The 19,506-nt window shown below is 42.4% G+C and overlaps 1 protein-coding gene across 2 annotated transcripts; it reads left to right on the top strand.

The window, feature by feature from the left end:
* Positions 1-4,209: 4,209 nt before the first annotated feature.
* Positions 4,210-18,623, top strand: rnf141 (ring finger protein 141). 2 transcript variants are annotated; one of them, XM_065015594.1, is made up of 6 exons: positions 4,210-4,356; positions 9,073-9,247; positions 9,687-9,795; positions 10,008-10,171; positions 10,303-10,410; positions 10,912-11,083. In XM_065015594.1, the coding sequence occupies exons 2-6, from the start codon at positions 9,111-9,113 to the stop codon at positions 11,024-11,026; spliced, it is 633 nt and encodes a 210-aa protein (XP_064871666.1). In that variant the 5' UTR covers positions 4,210-4,356; positions 9,073-9,110; the 3' UTR covers positions 11,027-11,083. The 2 variants fall into 2 exon arrangements, with proteins under 2 accessions (XP_064871666.1, XP_029490671.1); XM_029634811.2 differs by lacking the exon at positions 10,912-11,083 and adding an exon at positions 14,924-18,623 and having other exon boundaries at positions 4,213-4,356.
* The last annotated feature ends 883 nt before the right edge of the window (positions 18,624-19,506 follow it).

Raw genomic sequence — 19,506 nt, 5'->3', positions numbered from 1 at the left:
CAGCAGTTGATCTAGAAGAGTTGGAGAGACGACAGAAAGATAGGGAGGGTGTTGATCCATCTGATTTGTTTAAGAGATGTCTGGATACTGTGTATCAGGATTTTGTGGCCATTTTGGTTCAAAAGATCCAAGGGCAGGACGTACTGGGTCGGCATTTGTAGTGCAGCAATGTGGGTTGGAAGTTAGGAAACGCATCTGGCTGTATATACGGCGGAGCTGATGGCCATATTGTTGGCGTTGCAGTGGGTGGAGGAAGTCAAGCCGTAATGATTTGCTCTGGTTTCATGTGCAGTGTTAATGAGTCTCTGTGGGGCAGCAGGCAGCCTAGTGGTTAGAGCGTTGGACTAGTAACCGAAAGGTTGCAAGATCGAGCTGACGAGGTAAAAATCTGTTGTTCTGCCCCTGGACAAGACAGTTAACCCACTGTTCCCCAGTAGCCACCATTGAAAAAATAAGAATTTGTTCTTAACTGACTTGCCTAGTTAAATAAAGGTCAAATGAAGTCTCCAGTCCATCAGCTCACCGAGCAGACAAGATCTGCTTTATGGATTGCTACAAACCCATGGCAGGATTAGAGAGATCAGTATACAGATAAGATTTACTTGGGTCCCAGCCCATGTTGGGGTAGAGGGGAACCAGGAAGTTGATGTACTGGGGATGTTGTAGTTTCAATTAGCAAGGCAGAGGCAAAAAGCCTGATATGGACAGAGATGGCAGGAGCAGTGGAATAGAGATGCTAAGGGCAGGCATTTATTTAAAGTACAGAAGAAAGTCGGGGGGGCAGGAAGGGACAAAAGAGAGGAGACTATATTTACAAGATTAAGGGTGGGGCACAGCCAGTTGAATAAGACCTTAAATATGATAGGAAAGTGTGATTATTGCCAGGAAACAGACCGTGGAGCATGTACTGTATTGCAACAGTGTGGGCAGTATCAGAGGGAAAGAGAGAGGATGAGCTCTATGAGGGAGAAGGGGATACAGGAAATTAGTTTAAGGAGTATATTAAGTAGAACATCATTAGCTATAGTCTCAAATACTTTGTTATCTTTTTTAAAGGGCTCGGCTCCCGCTAGCGGGATCAAAATCGACAACATCAGGTGAAGTTGGAGCGCACCAAATTCAAATGACAAAATTGTAATATTGTTGAACATACAACATACATCATTTAAAAGCTTCTTGTTAATCCAACCACTTTATCAGATTTCAAAAAGGCTTCACGGTGAAAGCATACCATGCGATTTTCTGAGGACAGCGCCCCACACCTAAATACTTTTTCAACCAGCACCGAATTCACAAAAATCACAAATAGCGATAAAATAAATCTCTTACCTTTGAAGATCTTCCTCTGTCTGCAATCCCAAGGGTCCCAGCTACACAATGAATGTTTGTTTTGTTCGATAAAGTCCTTCTTTATATCCAAAAAGTCAGTTTAGTTGGTGCCATTGATTTCAGTAATCCACTCCTTCAACATGCATACAAAAGAATACAAAAAGCTACCGGTAAACTTCGTCCAAACAAGTCAAACAATGTTTCTAATCAATCCTCAGGTACCCTAATATGTAAATAAACGATAACATTTCAGAAGGAAAGAACGGTGTTCAAAAGGAAAGGAAAATAACAAAGAGCGCTCCCTCATTCACCCGAACCAAAAGCGTACCATTCCTGATGAGAACACCTTGGATAAACTACAACTACTTGTTAGTTTTTCAAGAAACAAGCCTGAAACCCTGTCTAAAGACTGTTGACATCTAGTGGAAGCCATAGGAACTGCAATCTGAGAGCAATTTTTTTTGTATATCCCATAGGCTTGCATTGAAAAGGCACATAAAAAACTATACATACCTCAGCCAAAACATCAGCGCCACAAGTAACTTCCACAAAGCTGTGAACGATCTGAGATACCCGCTAATTATCAAAATCCAGAAAAGAGTTGTTAAATTCTACAATCACCTAAAAGGAAGCAATTCCCAAACCTACCATAACAAAGCCAACACCTACAGATAAATAAACTTGGAGAAGAGCCCCCTAAGCAAGCTGGTCCTGGGGCTCTGTTCACAAACACAAACAGACCCCACTGAGCCCCAATGACAGCAACACAATTAGACCCAACAAAATCATGAGAAAACAAAGAGATTATTTCTTGACACATTGGAAAGAATTTACAAAAAGACTGAGCAAACTAGAATGCTATTTGGCCCTAAACAGAGAGTACACAGTGGCAGCATACCTGACCACTGTGACTGACCAAAATTAAGGCAAAATTAAGGAAATATTTGTCTATGTACAGAATCAGTGAGCAAAGCCTTGCTATAGACCTGGCTCTCAAGAGAAGACAGACTATGTGCACACCGCCCACAAAATGAGGTGGAAACTGAGCTGCACTTCCTAACCTCCTGCCAAATGTATGACCATATTAGAAACACACATTTCCCTCAGATTACACAGACCCACAAAGAATTTGAAAACAAACCCAATTTTGATAAACTCCCATACCTATTGTGTGAAATACCACAGTGTGCCATCACAGCAGCAAGATGTGTGACCTGTTGCCACCAGTGAAGAACAAATACCACTGTAAATACAACCAATATATACGTTTATTTATTTTCCCTTATTTTCCCATGCCAATACAACTATTTGCACATCATTACAACACTGTATATAGACATATGACATTTGAAATGTCTTTATTATTTTTGGAACTTTTGAAAGTGTAATGATTACTGTACATTTGTTTGTTTATTTCACCAAGTATTTATGGATAAATCTATTTCACTTGCTTTGGGAATGTAAACATATATTTATTGGCATGGGCCCTTAAATTGACATTTGAGTAGAGGATGATGGGTCAATGGTGACTATTAGGCCAATACAGAGTGATATAAATTGTCCTTCAGTATGGTCGGCTTAAGCATGCCATGGTTATCAACTGTACCACAGAAATATAACTTTGAACTAACATCCTCCCAGCCCAGTAGGGTAAAAGTAGTTGAATGGGGTGTTTTTTATTTATTTTTAATAAAATTGTGGTATATAGGTGTAGTTAGTGCAAATGATCATTGTTTTCCTATTTTAGTTTTGTATAGAAACCAGTAACGTGATTGAGCTACTACACTACCGCAGAGCAAGTGGCGGCATGCACAAAACAAATGTGTGAACGCCATGATACCAAAGCAGAGCACACACTACCGCAGAGCAAGTGGCGGAATGCACAAAACAAATGTGTGAACGCCATGATACCAAAGCAGAGCACACACTACCGCAGAGCAAGTGGCGGCATGCACAAAACAAACGTGCGAACGCCATGATACCAAAGCAGAGCACACACTACCGCAGAGCAAGTGGCGGCATGCACAAAACAAACGTGTGAACGCCATGATACCAAAGCAGAGCACACACTACCGCAGAGCAAGTGGCGGCATGCACAAAACAAATGTGTGAACGCCATGATACCAAAGCAGAGCACACACTACCGCAGAGCAAGTGGCGGCATGCACAAAACAAATGTGTGAACGCCATGATACCAAAGCAGAGCACACACTACCGCAGAGCAAGTGGCGGCATGCACAAAACAAATGTGTGAACGCCATGATACCAAAGCAGAGCACACACTACCGCAGAGCAAGTGGCGGCATGCACAAAACAAATGTGTGAACGCCATGATACCAAAGCAGGAGACGATGACGCGAGGAGTGTGCAACTGAGATCTTCCCAGTGTAAATGCACAAATCTGATGTGGGTCATATGTCAAATTGAGTGTGGAAAGATTGGATGTGGAGAAAAAAAAAAGGAATTGGGTTTTAGCGTAGCTGTGTAAACAAAGCAACAGTGACATCACTAATCGTAATTTCGCGCGCGGCTTTTGACGCGCCCCCAACCTGTCACAAACTCAAGGAGCCAAACGGGGTCTAGCCAACATAATGCGAGAATAGCCTACCTGAATGAGCTTTTACTTCCAAAACACAACATTGCTTAAAATGTTTACTTTTCCATGTTATCACCCCTTGATCATAATTTCCAGTTCTGTCTTTCCTTATTTAAGAACATTGATACATATTTGAATTGATCAATTCATTGAGTTAGCATTAGGCTTAGTTTGATAGCCAGCAGTGATCTGCGTTAAAATCGTTCTTGCTATCCGGAATCTTTGGGACGACCCTACCCCATTGAAGTTTACATTTAAAATGGTTAGGTTAGGACATTGCGACGTTTGCGGGTCACTACTTTCTCTCGTCATCATTCTGCGACATCTCTACTAAGCGCTATAAAAACCACAACATAAACTCCCAAACAAATTAAACGTTGCTGATTGCATGTGGATCGTAAAAAATCGATGTTGACACGTAGCCACACCAGGTAAGCTGAACCTATATCACCAAATGTAGATCGATGATCTTATGTGGGCTTGGGCTTTGATAAAAATGCGTGTTTTCCTCTGTTGGCTAACGTTAGCATCCGAACCTAAGAAATACACTGACGTTCGTTAGCTAGTTATAAGTTTATGTAGCTATGTACCAGATGCCGTAAAATGCCAAAGAGAAATTGCAACAACTATAGGAAAGCATTTCATGTGACTAACAAACAGTTACAGTTTTTGATGTCAAGGCAAGCTAACTTAGCTGGCTAGCTCGCTGAGTTGATTACATAACATTTCTGATACCACTAGTATCGTATTCGTAACAGCGTGTAACGTTGGTTAGCGTTCAAATTGTTGTTGCGATTCTTCTGGGAACTTCGACATTGGCGTAAGCTAACGTTTGATGGATAATCATATCAATGCCGTGATAGGGAACAGTCCTGACTAGCCACATAATGAACTTAGGTACCTTAACGACCCTGGGTTTATAACCGCGGATATTGACTCTGCCGGGTGCTTTTGAGGCACAGTCGATAGTCCCAACGACCTTATGTACGTTTTGAAGGGCAATAGGCTCTGGAAACAAATAAACAGACAAATACGCCATCTAAACGTGAATTGATTCTCAATTGATTCTAGAAACATAAATCCCTTGACTTTCATTTCACAAATGCAAAATACACACGTCACTGTACACTTTTGCAGCCGACAGTATTTTTCAATTACCACGTTTACATGCACACCAATATCCCGTTATTATTCTGCATACTCTTTTGTCATGACTTGTTGACCCAGAAGACTAAATATAGTAGTGCTCACCATAATGTCTTCCATCTATAGAATGAATGCATTAGTAATCAAGTTAACACCTGTAAAGTTGTCTGTTTTGTTTTAGGGACGGGAAGAATGGTCCTGTGCAAAATGTTAGTCATCAGTTTGAAAGGTTTTAAGGAAATGAAAAGAGAGAACGACACACGTTTCTGATAAGACTTAAGTGTGTCTAGGGTGCATATTTTATGTGGTTGAAATACTGTCTGGTTGCATACGTGTAAAAGATAACACATTATACAGGCATTCACATTTTCTCAAGAGATGCTGAAATAATAAATAACTTTTCCTGTGTCCATATTTAAGTTACTATTCAATTTAACCCATATGATCTTAAATTAGGAATATTCTGTTTATTCGTGAATACTGGGATACTAATGAGCGGGATATCAAAGGTGCATGAAAATAGATTATCCCGAATAAGACCTTAAGTGGGATATGAGCTACTAGCTGGAATACTGTGCACAATGTAAACGTTGCCAGTGACAACACATTTGTGGTGTACACAGGTGTTCGGAGACGCATATATAGCTAATTAGCACAGATAGTCCACTCTCCACTCACAGAAATATTTGCATTTACAACAAGCTTTGCTTAAGAAAATATAAATTTCCTTACGGCAGCAAGTTCAGGATGACTGAATTGACATTTAAACTTTCGGTTGTATCAATGTAAATAGTTGGTTAGAAAATACATTCCACATGAGAGGAGCACTGAGAAGGAGCACCAGTATTGGCAAGCAAGGAAGTTGGATTTTGGAGAAATGTCATCAGTGCATGCTCCTCAAGCACTACAATCAGGTTCGGCTCCGGGATGACATGCCGGTGGGGGCTTTTGAAAATCCATTGGGGGCGGGCACAACTTAAATTGCTTTAGAACCTAAATAAATCCACATGAGGACTGGTGGCCCAAGAGCACTTATTAAAACAGCACATGCCGTAACATCGATTCAGTACCATGGACAGAAGGCTACCGCGCGATGACCTCACACTCAACAAAACAAAGGAGATGATCGTGGACTTTAGGAAACGGCAGAGGGAGCACCCCCATCCATATCGACGGGACAGTAGTGGAGAAGGTGGAAAGTTAAGGTCCTCGGCGTACACATCGGCAACTGCTCCTCCCACAATCGTAAGGCTCTCCTTAGGGTAGTGAGGTCTGCACAACTCATCACCGGGAGCAAACTACCTGCCCTCCAGGACAACTACACCACTCGATGACCAGAATTTTGAGTTTTATAAATGTAAAGCTTGGATCTGCCAGTGCTTTCAATAAGCCTGTGACCTCAAGTGTCACATCTGTGCCAATTTGCATTAAGTAGATTCGATGTCACTGAGTTTCATAGTGACTGACACCGTGGTGAGGTGGCCAGTTCCCCTCTGATCAATACTTTTGTTTTTTCTCTGTTTTTTTTGTCCCCCAGTGTACTGTGCAGCCACTGTGGCTTTCCTGAATAAATTGCTCAGGCAGCTACACATTGAAACATCCTATATCGCCTCAGACGGCATGGCGTGCGCCACAACCAAATGCAGACCTTGAAACAGGTGCTACAAATGACTGCTTTCTCCCACTGAAAATGCGACTCGGGGAAAGTGTCAAGACAAACCTGTGCTGGCTCCTCATCACTGAGGTCGTCAGGCGCTAGTGACTGGGTTAACGGCGGTGCAGGTGCTTGTTGTAATGTTGCCCTCTTGCTGCTGGCGCTAGGCCCGGGCTCTTCTCGATCTTGTTGGTCAGCAGGCAGTGGTGGGAGATGGGTGGGTATTACATTTTGCTGATAGGCTCGTCAACCTCAGTGGCCGGGCTAGCAAGTTGCTTGGTGAGCTCGGCATCTGTCTCTACATGATGGTCCTCAATTATTTTTTATCTTGGCAGTGCCCAGTCATTTTCGGATATCCATGCTGATCAAAGCTTGCCCAACTAGCTATAATTATTCAGTGCGCCACGACCAAAACTTAGCGAAGCTAGCTGTCTGCAAAAGTGAACCAACTTTTTTTGTGAGTAAAAAATAAAATGTCATTTTGACCCCGCCCTGGGATCCAAATTTCATCTGGGGGGTGCTTTTCTACTGCTTTTCTATGCCTTAGAGCCGGCCCTGACTATAACGGATGAAGGCATGGTAAGAGCGTGTTGAATGAATAGACGTGGTTATGGACAGTGAGGGAGAAGAGCCGAGTGCAGAGGGAATATGTGTGCTGAGGAAGAATGGCGCCAAGTACAAACCGCACTCTGCTGTCAGCGCAAAAATTTAACCTGACGAGAGTGAGGATGAATTATGTGCGGTTGCCTCCTTGTTCATGCAAAGGATGAATCTGGCCCAGTGGGAGTGACATTTTCTTTTGAGAATGTGGCTCCCTGCCTTTTGGTGGACCCATAGATGGTATCAGACTGGGTAGAAAAGAAGTTGGGTACTGTTAAATCGGTGAAGATAGCTCGACATAGAAGTGCCCAATGTGAGAGGGAGGTTAAGCTTGCCAGGATCAGAGGAGATCAAAAGGCGTTGTATGCTGAGGATCTGTCAAGGTGTGTAGTAGACCTAGGCCAACGCAGCCAATCCGTTGACTTTCCGTAAACAAGCGCTGTAACCCTAGATAGGTGTGTATGAATTCAACCTTTTTTTTGTTTTATTTATTAATTCTCACTGATATGAAAGATAAGGTCCTTATGCTTCCAAAACTGTAACGCAAGCGCTGTTAATGTTCAGACTGAGCGTCGGTCCAATTACTCTTATGTGTAATGTAATGGAACTGAGTGACGATGAAGGGCTAAATCCTAGCTAGCCAGGTATATTTGGCTATTTTGTGAAACACTACCTGCCTCAATTTATTTGGGTCCAACCCATTACAAATGTTCACAAATGGGCCTCCCGAGTCGTCACTACAGCCTGGGGTTCGATCCGAGGCTGTGTCATTACCAGCTGTGACCGGGAGTCCCATAGGGCGGTGTGCAATTGGCCCAGAGTTGTCTGGGTTAAGGGATGGTTTGGCCAGGGGGGCTTTACTTGGCTCATCGCGCTCTAGTGGCTCCTTGTGGTGTGTCGGGCACCTGCAGGCTGACTTTGATCGTGTTTCCTCCGACACATTGATGGCTTCCAGGTTAAGAAGCGTTTTGGTGGGTCATGTTTTGGAGGAAGCGTGAATTGACCTTCACCTCTCCCGAGCCTGAGTTGCCGGGATGAAGCAAGATCGTAATCACGAAAAGGGAGGGGGGCGGTTATTTATTATCTAAATAATACCCTTTGGCTGGTAGAAGTCTGAAAACACAGATCGTAGGCTACAACGCTGGGATAAGTCCTTCACTGAGTTCCCTCTTAAGCAGCGCTTCCCAATCTAGGGGATGTGACCCCATGTGGGGTTGCTTGATTTGAAAATGGAGTTGCGAGAGAAACTAGGTGTGGTTGTAATAAACAGTGGTTTCTGTTTTCTTCCTTAAAATGTGGCGCTATCTTTTGAACAGTTTTAAGGTACAAAAGATTGACCCCATCACAGAAAGATAAGACTTTCTGTTTCCCTCTACAACGCCCACAAGTCTCATTTAGAACAGACTGGACAAGACCAGGCACTAAATCAGACTGGGGGGAATAACCTAATCAATGGTGATATTTTCTACACAGAAGATCATACAAAATTATTACCTGATGAATTTAACAATGCCTTCCTGACGCATTTCTGTCACGTCAAACCATACTTTCTTCAGATTGACAGTACCCCAATTTAAAAAAAGTAAACATTGGCAGTTGATTACATCACATTTTTCTTTAACAGGGTTGGGTCATGAACTTTTTTTTAATATCAAAATGGGGTCGTGGGCCAAAAGTTTGGGAGATCCTTGCTCTAAAGACCGTAGGTAAATTACTTGGTGACTTTGCTTTTGTTTCCCTCGGTCAGGCCACCCTGCATAGTGCTGTTCTTTGAGCGCGGTTGGGATGGGCCAGCAGATCTCAGGCCAGGCGGTGATGACCCGTCTACCTGAGAAGCTGGTGAAGCATGCTGGGCTGGTTCGCGACAGCGGCTATCTCAACTACGAGGAGTTCCTGGCCAGGGTGGCAGAGCTCAATGACGTGTAAGGACGGCCATGTCGTGACTGTCAATGTAGTCCTTGTTTGCTTTGTACTTAGTCATTAAACAAATAGATGACGATGATAATAATATCCAACTCTACAAAGAGAATAACAATATTTCCCAGTTCATTTACAGATGGGGAACTAATTCCCCCAAGTAACATCCAGCTCCTCCGCTGGCACTTCTTGAAAATTATCCACTTATAACGCTACTTATTAACTGACATAATTCAGGTTATGAACCTTAATCAAGAGCTTAGAGCACTCTCTCCCTGTTAGGATTTAACCTAGTCCTTCCCCAATCAGTAGGCCTTGCTGGTGTGAATGTGGCTTTCACAGGCAGTGAGTGATATAAACTGAGGAGGGTTAGGGGACAGTGTTAAGTTGTCATTGGATCATTTGTTGAGTAACAATGTTTCTCCATGACTGTCAACTGAACAGGACGGCTAAGCTAGCAGCTGGACAGCAAAAACACCTGATCTTTGAAGTCCAGACTGGCTCGGACACCTCTGCTCTGTGGAAAGTGGCTGTGAGGATAGTCTGTACCAAGGTGAGAAAGGGACAAAAGTTGGTCTCTTGATGGTGACATGTCATTGTGAATCAGTCTTCACTCTCGCTATTTTTTAAAAAATTTAGGGGAAATGTGTGTTTTTCAACCAGTAATGTGTGTGTTACTGTGTGTGTTGTCGGCACATTTGTGTTCATGGCATGTGTGTTTTTGAGACTGAAACATGTTTGTGTTGTTGCGCTGTGCTCTGGCAGATCAACAAAGAGAATGGGATGGTGGAGGCGTCTCGCATCATGAACCTGTATCAGTTCATCCAGCTGTACCATGACATCACCAGTCAGGCAGTGGAGGTGCTGTCAGCAGAGGGCGCCAGCCTCCCGTCAGGGGACTCCTGCCAGGCCAGCATGTGGATGGGCAGGTTAGTAGTTCAGTGTGCGTCTGTGGGAAGTCTTGCATTGCCATCCTTCCAAGTCTTGTTCCGTAATGTGAGGAAGTCTGGAACTGGAGGCAAGTCTATGACTGGCTGCCATTGTGTGTATTCCCCTACAGGGTGAAGCAGTTAACTGATGAGGAGGAGTGCTGCATCTGCATGGATGGTAAATCTGACCTCATTCTGCCCTGTGCTCACAGCTTCTGTCAAAAGTGCATTGACAAGTGGTAAGAGACACCGACACATTCCACAGTGGTCCCACTGATAAATCTGTTGTCCCGACGTCTGTTGTCATTGAGCATGTTCGATTATAACGCCTATGTTTCTCTGCAATTTGATCAGATAGTTAGGACATGTAAACACCTTAATCGGAGTGCCAGCTGTGTCTGCGCATGTGCTTGCAGGAGCCTTATGTGCGAGTGAAGTGAGCTTGTAAAACCTAATTGTGAATGTTATAAATAGTTTTCATATACAAACCTTCTGTCTGAACTTGGGTTCCATGGCAGTCAGATTTGATGCTACATCCTATGCATAAGATTTTGAGTTTAAGGAGCAAAACAAAAGGGTAATTGTTTCTAGTGTACATTTCTTATAAACCTCTTCCTCTTGGTACTTTGTGGATAAGATATCTTCCAGGATAAGTGTTTTAGCTGGGATCGTGTGCAGTCTAATATTCAACACGCTTCTCTGAATCCTGATCACCAACATCCATTGTCATTTTTACACAGGACCTATGTGACTCCTCGTCAGCTGTTTCATATCAACATTTTGAGTGACGCTTCCTGTATATTGTTCCCTCTTAATGAACCTGGTAGCTTTTATACTTTATTTTTGCTGGTCTGAACAGTGGAACGGAACGAGAAATTGTGCTTCTGCTCAGAATGAAACGATTGGAAAGTAGTTTCTGTTCCAACCCCTTCTTTGAACCAATGCCTTCTTGTCGCTGAAACACTTTGATGTGTCGCTTTAGTTTCTTTCTGTCATTTTTTTCATGTATGTTTATTTAATTTGATCCCTTAGGTCCTCGGATTGGGATAGGGGGGGGGGGGGGGTTGTCATTTAATTTTGGTATTATTTCTCAATAAAACAAACTTTAGCACAAAAAAAGCTTCCATTATACTGAAACTGTATCTAAATCCAAACTGGTTTTCCAGTAGGCTACTAAGAGAAGCGCATCAAATATTTAAAATGGGTCTCTTTGCTCTTAACGCTCCTTCTTAAATGAAGTGGTACAGAGTTGGCTACAATTCCATCCTCCAGAAGAGATGGCATATATGTGTGGATAAACCAATTTTCTTGGAGAGAATGTATCATGACATTTGTAAACAACGATGGTAAAATTGTCACGCAAGCAATTAATCAAGGTGAATGGAGATGAATACACAATGAGGGGCTATGCGTTCTTTGGAAAATAATGAACGACGTGGAAGGTGTGTTCCATGACGTGCTAGGAGAGTTGAACTGACCTTCCATGGAGTTGCATTATTTGCCAGAGAAAGCATAGAGCACCAAGTTACCAATGGCTATAATTTAAAACATTTGCTCCAGAAATGAAGTAGCTAGCAAGTTTACCAGATGGTGACCGTAGTTGCCTTGGTAACCGAACAGATGTGCTAGTTTAGCTAATCAAACCATTAGTCCTACCTTGCTATTATAAAATCTAATTCAACAATGCCAATGTTTTCAATTCCTGCTTTTGCTTTCAAAAGCAGCTCAAACCTAGAACATGTAAGAATGAACTATAGCCATTGAAATATTTTTTTAATAATATATTTTTCTTCCTTTTTTTTTCCCAAAAACAAAAACAAACTTTTATACATCTGAATGATAACTTGTAGTCATTCTTTGTGACTATATCTCATCTGCCCAGACCCGCCTGCTCACACTCCCATCCCTAGTGCCTGCATTATTGTTTGCCACTTGGTCTTTTAAAAAAATTCAGTAGCCCATGCTATTTAAATAGTTAATCATTAGATTGTGTTAATTATGGCAGATTGGCCTCTCGGGTGGCGCAGTGGTTAAGGGCGCTGTACTGCAGCGCCAGCTGTGCCATCAGAGACCCTGGGTTCGCGCCCAGGCTCTGTCGTAACCAGCCGCGACCGGGAGGTCCGTTGGGCGACGCACAATTGGCCTAGCGTCGTCCGGGTTAGGGAGGGCTTGGTCGGTAGGGATGTCTCATCGCACACCAGCGACTCCTGTGGCGGGCCGGGCGCAGTGCGCGCTAGCCAAGGTTGCCAGGTGCACGGTGTTACCTCCGACACATTGGTGCGGCTGGCTTCCGGGTTGGATGCACGCTGTGTTAAGAAGCAGTGCGGCTAGGTTGGGTTGTGTATCGGAGGACGCATGACTTTCAACCTTCGTCTCTCCCGAGCCCGTACGGGAGTTGTAGCGATGAGACAAGATAGTAGCTACTACAACAATTGGACACTACGAAATTGGGGAGAAAAAGGGCTAAAAGGGCTAAAAGAATTGTCCAGCCCATTGGGTATCACACTACATATGTAGACAGGTGGATTAAAAGTATGTTTTTATATTTTAATACTTCTGACAACTTTCTGGCTCCGCCCACAACTTCTAAACTTTATACTATTCCCAGAAAGCATAGATCGAGTCATAATACTTGTACACTTGAGACATGACTCAGACGTTGTGCTGTAGAATTTGTGAATTCTCTCTGTCATAGTTGAAGTGTACCTATGATGAAAATTACAGGCCTCTCATCTTTAAGTGGTAGAACTTGCACAATTGGTGGCTGACTAAATACTTTTTTGCCCCTCTGTATATATTTGTCACTTATTAAGCATCCTATTTTAAAAAAAAATTTTTGTGGTCCTCTTAAACTCAATTCACAGCAATCCTTTTTCTTTGTCCTATTGCCATTATTTCATATTTTTACACATTAATGTTATAACCTGAGATTTGAGTCTTCTGAAAATATTTTAAGCACCTGTGGAATTGAGTTTTCAATATTGGTCAGGTATATCTGGAGATCATCGGCAAATAAGTTTAGTTTAAATGACTGATACCTGTTACATTTGAGTCCTGTCTAGTTCTTTCTGCAGGCTGTTCAATTGCCAGTGCAAACAGGAGGGGAGAGGGGACATTCCTGTCTTGTGCCCCTTTCTAAAGCAATTTAATCAGATAATGTATCATTTTGCTTTAGGATATTTATACAACAATGTTATTAAATGTATTGTTTCAGCTGGAAATGTTGAATAGGAACTGTCATTCAAGACAATCAACAGCCATTATTATAGCCATTGAATTCTACTGTGCAAATATACTGTGTTAATAGGGAAATAATGCACGCTCTTAAATGCCCTTCAAGCCAATCAGAAACAAGTATTCAACAATCCCATGGCATAAAATTATAAACTGGGTGGTTCGAGCCTTGAATGCTGATTTGGCAGACAGCCGTGGTATATCAGACCTTATACCATGGGTATGACAACATATATTTTTACTGCTCTAAGTTGGTAACCAGTTTATAATGGCATTATGGCACCTCGGGGGTTTAGGGTATATGGCCAATAAACCACCGCTAAGGGCTGTATACAGGCACTCCACGTTGCGTCTTGCATAAGAACAGCCCTAGCCGTGGTATATTGGCCATATACCACACCCCCTCGAGCCTTATTGCTTAAATAACCAACTTATCACAGCTCTGCCACAAATGGAAGAAGCAATTACTTGAAAGAGAAAGGAATTAATTAGTTAGTTTGTCTGCCACCAATTAAAAAGTACAGTATCAATGGCATAAAATGACCAATATAAATTGCAAAATATATCATTTTCACTTACGGTCAAGAGGTTTGACAACTATGCTTCATAAAATTCAAGATAGTTGGGAACAAATTTTCTAAGTCCCAATACCATGACATTGGTTTTATGAACTGATATACAAAACTTAGATTTAAGCTGTTATATCAAATTCTCACTACAAAAGAATGCTCAGTATATGGGGCATTGAACAGTCAGACCGGTGCAGGCTGCCACAAGGAAACCGACTCAATAGAGCATCTCTTTTGGTTCTCTCCATCTGTGGCTTGATTTTGGCGCATTTTCGGTAGAAATGTTGCAGATGGGGAGGTTCAAGTCCCTAGTGAGACACCATGGTAGATTGGAGGTATGTATTGCCAGAGGAAATGGTACAATAATGATTTACCGGGAGAGATGGGTTGATCTGTGGCTGTTTTGAAGGTTGGAATAGATACATACACACTTGCACATTTTATAAAGGTTTGAGATCCTTCAATCAGGGGTGAGTGTGGGGCTGTGATTGTATGTTTTGTGTTTAGTCATGTATGTTTTTTTGGTTTCACGCTGTGGGCGGTGTGTGCGCTGGCCTGGTGGTTATGGGTACGCTCACTTCCATGCCCGCCTGGGCAATCGGGTGGGGCTTGGTTCTTCCCACCCTTGGAAAATCCCATTGGGCCGGGGGCAATCGGGTGGGGGTTAAGCGCATCCACTGCCCAGAGGACCCACTGATAGGAGTGGCCCTTTGTATTGTCTTTGTATTATATTGTTTTAATAAAATGCTAGACTTGATAGCACATTTATTTTGATTGGTTATTTTCGGGATTCACTAAAGTCCCTTCGGGTAGCCTAATTTAGGCCTGATGTCCATTTTAAACCGAATTATTAGGGAAATTGTTCTTGCAAAGCATACAGAGGTTTTAATCAAACTACATTAATCAGTGTCCATGTAAATGTACCCAATTATTTGGTTTGTTTTCATAGGAGTGGGCAGAGCAGGAATTGTCCGATATGCCGCTTGCAAGTGACCGCTGCCAATGAGTCGTGGGTGATGCCTGATGCCCCTACAGAGGACGACGTAGCTGGCTATATCCTCAACCTGGCTGACGAGGCAGGCCATCCACACATACCTTAAGCTACTCAACACTAAGACACTTTGATTAACCACTGACAACCAAACTGACATCAAGAATAGTTCGGGGAAGGGTTTGGAGTTTTTCGTTTTGGGGGTATGTAGAGAAGATGGGTTGCTTTATAGGAATTTGCCGGTTGTGATTATTTCTTTTTGTTCTTTTCCATATTTCAAGATTATTTTTACATGATTGCTCTTAAACTTGTGTGTGTATATACAGTGCCTTCGAAAGGTATTCAGCCCCCTTGACTTTTCCCACATTTTTGTTACGTTACAGCCTTATTCTAAAATTGATTGTGTGTATATATTATATATATATATAATTTTTTGTATTTTTTTAAGTCCTCACCGATCTGCACACAACTCTAATGAAAACAGGTTTATAAATTTGAGGTGCCTATAATTGAAAAAAAAATGATATCACATTTACATAAGTATAAGACTCGAAATTGAGCTCAGGTGCATCTTGTTTCCATTGATCATCCTTAATGTTTCTACAACTTGATTGGAGTCCAACCTGTGATAGATTAAATTGATTGGACATGATTTGGAATGGCACACATCTGTCTATATGCATGTCAGAGCAAAAACCAAGCCATGAGGTTGAAGGAATTGCCTGTAGAGCTCCGAGACAGGATTGTGTCGAGGCACAGATCTGGGGAAGGGTACCAAGACATTTATGCAGTATTGAAGGTCCCCAACAACACATTGGCCCTCATCCTTCTTAAATGGAAGAAGTTTTGAACCACCAAAACTCCTAGAGCTGGCCAAACTGAGCAATCGGGGGAGAATGGCCTTGGTCAGGGAGGTGACCAAGAACTCGATGGTCACTGACACTGCTCTAGAGTTCCTCTGTGGAGATGGGAGAACCTTCCAGAAGGACAAACATCTCTTCAGCACTCCACAAATCAGGCCTTTATGGTACAGGGGCCAGATGAAGGCACATGACAGCCCACTTTGAGTTTGCCAAATGACACCTGAAAGACTCGAGACCATGAAAAACAAGATTGAACTCTTCGGCCTGAATGCCAATCGTCATGTCTGGAGGAAAGCTGGCACCATCCTTATTGTGGTGGCAGCATCATGCTGTGGGGATGTTTTTCAGTGGCAGGGACTGGGAAACTAGACCGGATCGAGGGAAAGATGAATGGAGCAAAATGTAAAGATCCATATGAAAACCTGCTCAGGACCTCAGACTGGAGAGAAGGTTCACCTTCCAACAGGACAATGACCCTAAACGCACAGCAAGACAATGCCGGAGTCCCAATGTCCTTAAGTGGCCCAGCCAGAGCCCGGACTTGAACCCGATTGGACATCTCTGGCGAGAGCTGGAAATAGTTGTGCAGCAATGCTCCCCATCCAACCTGAAAGAGCTTGAGAGAATCTGCAGAGAAGAATGGGAGAATCTCCCCAAATACAGGTGTGCCTAGCTTGTCGCTTCATACCCAATAAGACTCAGGGATGTAATTGCTGCCAAAGGTGCTTCAACAAAGTACTGAGTAAAGGATCTGACAACTTATGTAAATGTGACATTTCATTATTTTTAGGAATTAGCAAAAATGTGAACTGTTTTTGCTTTGTCGTTTATGGGTTATGATTTGGAAAGGCACACAGGACAATGTTATCAGTTTTAGAATAAAGCTGTAACCTAACAAAATGTGAAATGTCTGAGTACTTTCTGAAGGCACTGTATATACAGTACCAGTCAAGTTTAGACACACCTACTCATTCAAGGGTTTTCCTTTGTTTTTACAAAAAAAAATTACATTCAACTATGACAACACATGGATTCATGTAGTAACCAAAAAAGAAATCAAAATAGATTTTAGATTCTTCAAAGTAGCCACCCTTTGCCTTGACAGCTTTGCACACTCTTGGTGTTCTCTCAACCAGCTTCACCTGGAATACTTTTCAAACAGTCTTGAAGGAGTTCCCACATATGCTGAGCACTTGTTGGCTGCTTTTCCTTCACTCTGTGGTCCAACTCATCCCAAACCATCTCAATTGGGTGGAGGCCAGGTCATCTTATGCAGCATTCCATCACTCTCCTTCTTGGTCAAATAGCCCTTACACAACCTGGAGGTGTGTTGGGTCATTGTCCTGTTGAAAAACAAATGATAGTCCCACTAAGCGTAAACCAGATGGGATGGCGTATCGCTGCAGAATGCTGTGGTAGCCATGCAGATTACGTGTTTCTTGAATTCAAAATCAATCCGTGTCACCAGCAAAGCACCATCACACCACCTCCTCCATGCTTTACGGTGGGAACCACATGTGGAGAGCATCTGTTTACAGATTTCCACTGGTTTCATGTCCATTGCTCGTGTTTCTTGGTCCAAGCAAGTCTCTTCTTCATATTGGTGTCTTTGCAGCAATTCAAACATGAAGGCCTGATTCCCGCAGTTTCCTCTGAACAGTTGATGTTACTGTTACTCTGTGAAGCATTTATTTGGGCTGCAATTTCTGAGGTGCACTTAACGCTAATGAACTTATCCTCTGCAGCAGAGGTAACTCTGTCTTCATTCCCTGTGGCGGTCCTCATGAGAGACGGTTTCATCATGGTGAGTGATGGTTTTTGCGACTGCACTTGAAGAAACGTTCCAAGTTCTTTACATTTTCCAAAATTGACTGACCTTCATGGCTTAAAGTAATGATGGACTGTCATTTTCTCTTTGCTTATTTGAGCTGTTCCTGCCATAACATGGACTTGGTCTTTTACCAAATAGGGCGATCTTCTGTATACCACCCCTACCTTGTCACAACACAACTGATTGGCTCAAACACATTAATAAGGAAAGAAATTCCACAAATGAACTTGCATTCCAGGTGCATTCCACCTCATGAAGCTGGTTGAGAGAATGCCAAGAGTGTGAAAAACCCTGGAATGAGTAGGTGTGTCAACTTCTGACTGGGGGGTGTGTGTGTACACAATCTCTCCACAATAATATATAAACCAAGCACATTGTTTCGTTAAACCTACTCTTATAATTGCACTTTGAATAGTAGATGTTTTTATAGGCACCTCGAACTGCTGTGGAAATGTCCATAAATCACTAATCACACAACTTCTGTACTTTTATTTTATTTTAATTTTGAAATCCTATAACACACTGAATGGTTTGCTATTTGATGAAATGTGAAAATTTAAGTACAATAATCTCATGGATGCTTCAGCCACGATAATCTTTATATTTTCTCCTCAATGTTAGTTAGATGAGGTGATGTCTCCCCAAAAATGTAGCTTTTAGTTTAAATATACAAAAATGTCATTGTTTATCAAAATAATTTCTATATCATGAGTACTTAAGCAAGGCCAGTGCATTGGATGTTTTAAATATTTAACTTTTTATTACGTGTGAGGCTGAGTGAATGTTAAAATAGTACTACATAATATATTTGGAATGTGTTATTCCCATTAGGGAACTGAAGATTTGAGCTGTATGTACTTTACTCATGACTGGCTGGTACTATACTGAACAAAAATTTAAACGCAACATGTGAAGCGTTGGTCCCATGTTTCATCAGTTTAAATAAAAGACCCCAGAAATTGTCCATATGCACAAAAAACTTCATTCTCTTATTTTGTGCACACATTTGTTTACATCCCTTTAGTGAGCATTTCTCCTTTGCCAAGAAAATTCATCCACCTGACAGGTGAGATATATCAAGAAGCTGATTAAACCATGATCTGTGCACCTTGTGCTGGGGACAAAAGGCTACTCTAAAACGTGCAGTTTTTCTCCAAGTTTTGAGGGTGCATGCAATTTGCATGCTGACTGCAGGAATGTCCGCCAGAGAATTTAATGTTCAATTCTCTACCATAAACTGTCTCAGTCCTTTTTGATAATATGGCAGTACAACCACAGATCACCTGTAACCACGCCCAGGACCTCCACATCCGGCTACTTCACATGCAGGATTGTCTGAAACCAGCCACCAGGACAGCTGATGAAACTGTGGGTTTGCGAAAGTGCCGGCATAAGCTATGGACACAATTGCATTTTATCGATGGCAATTTAAATGCACAGATACCGAGATGAGATCTCAAAGCCCATAGTCTGCCGCCATCACCCAATGTTTCAGCATGATTATGCACAGCCCCATGTCGCAAGGATATGTGCACAATTCCTGGAAGCTGAAAATGTCCCAGTTCCTCCATGGCCTGCATACTCACCAGACATGTCACCAACGTACCGCGACCTCGCCTTTCCTTCAGGACTGCCGCGCGAAAGAAATGTCATGCTGCACAGAGACACAAACGATTGAACTTCATTGAGTTCGCACCATTCATTTGCACTATATAGATCAACGTTTTTTTCTGGGATCGAATCAACATAAACGACTTTTCAATGCAACCAACCAAAACAAATCTAACTTTGCAGGTTTGTGTCTTTGATTTTGTTGTAGGCAGAGCCAGAGCGCAACGGAGTAGAAT

Source organism: Oncorhynchus nerka, unplaced genomic scaffold (genome assembly GCF_034236695.1).
Source record: "Oncorhynchus nerka isolate Pitt River unplaced genomic scaffold, Oner_Uvic_2.0 unplaced_scaffold_12___fragment_6___debris, whole genome shotgun sequence".
In the NCBI taxonomy this organism is placed as follows: domain Eukaryota; kingdom Metazoa; phylum Chordata; class Actinopteri; order Salmoniformes; family Salmonidae; genus Oncorhynchus; species Oncorhynchus nerka.
Note: the sequence above shows the minus strand (reverse complement) of the source record. Positions and strands in the feature narration are given on the sequence as shown.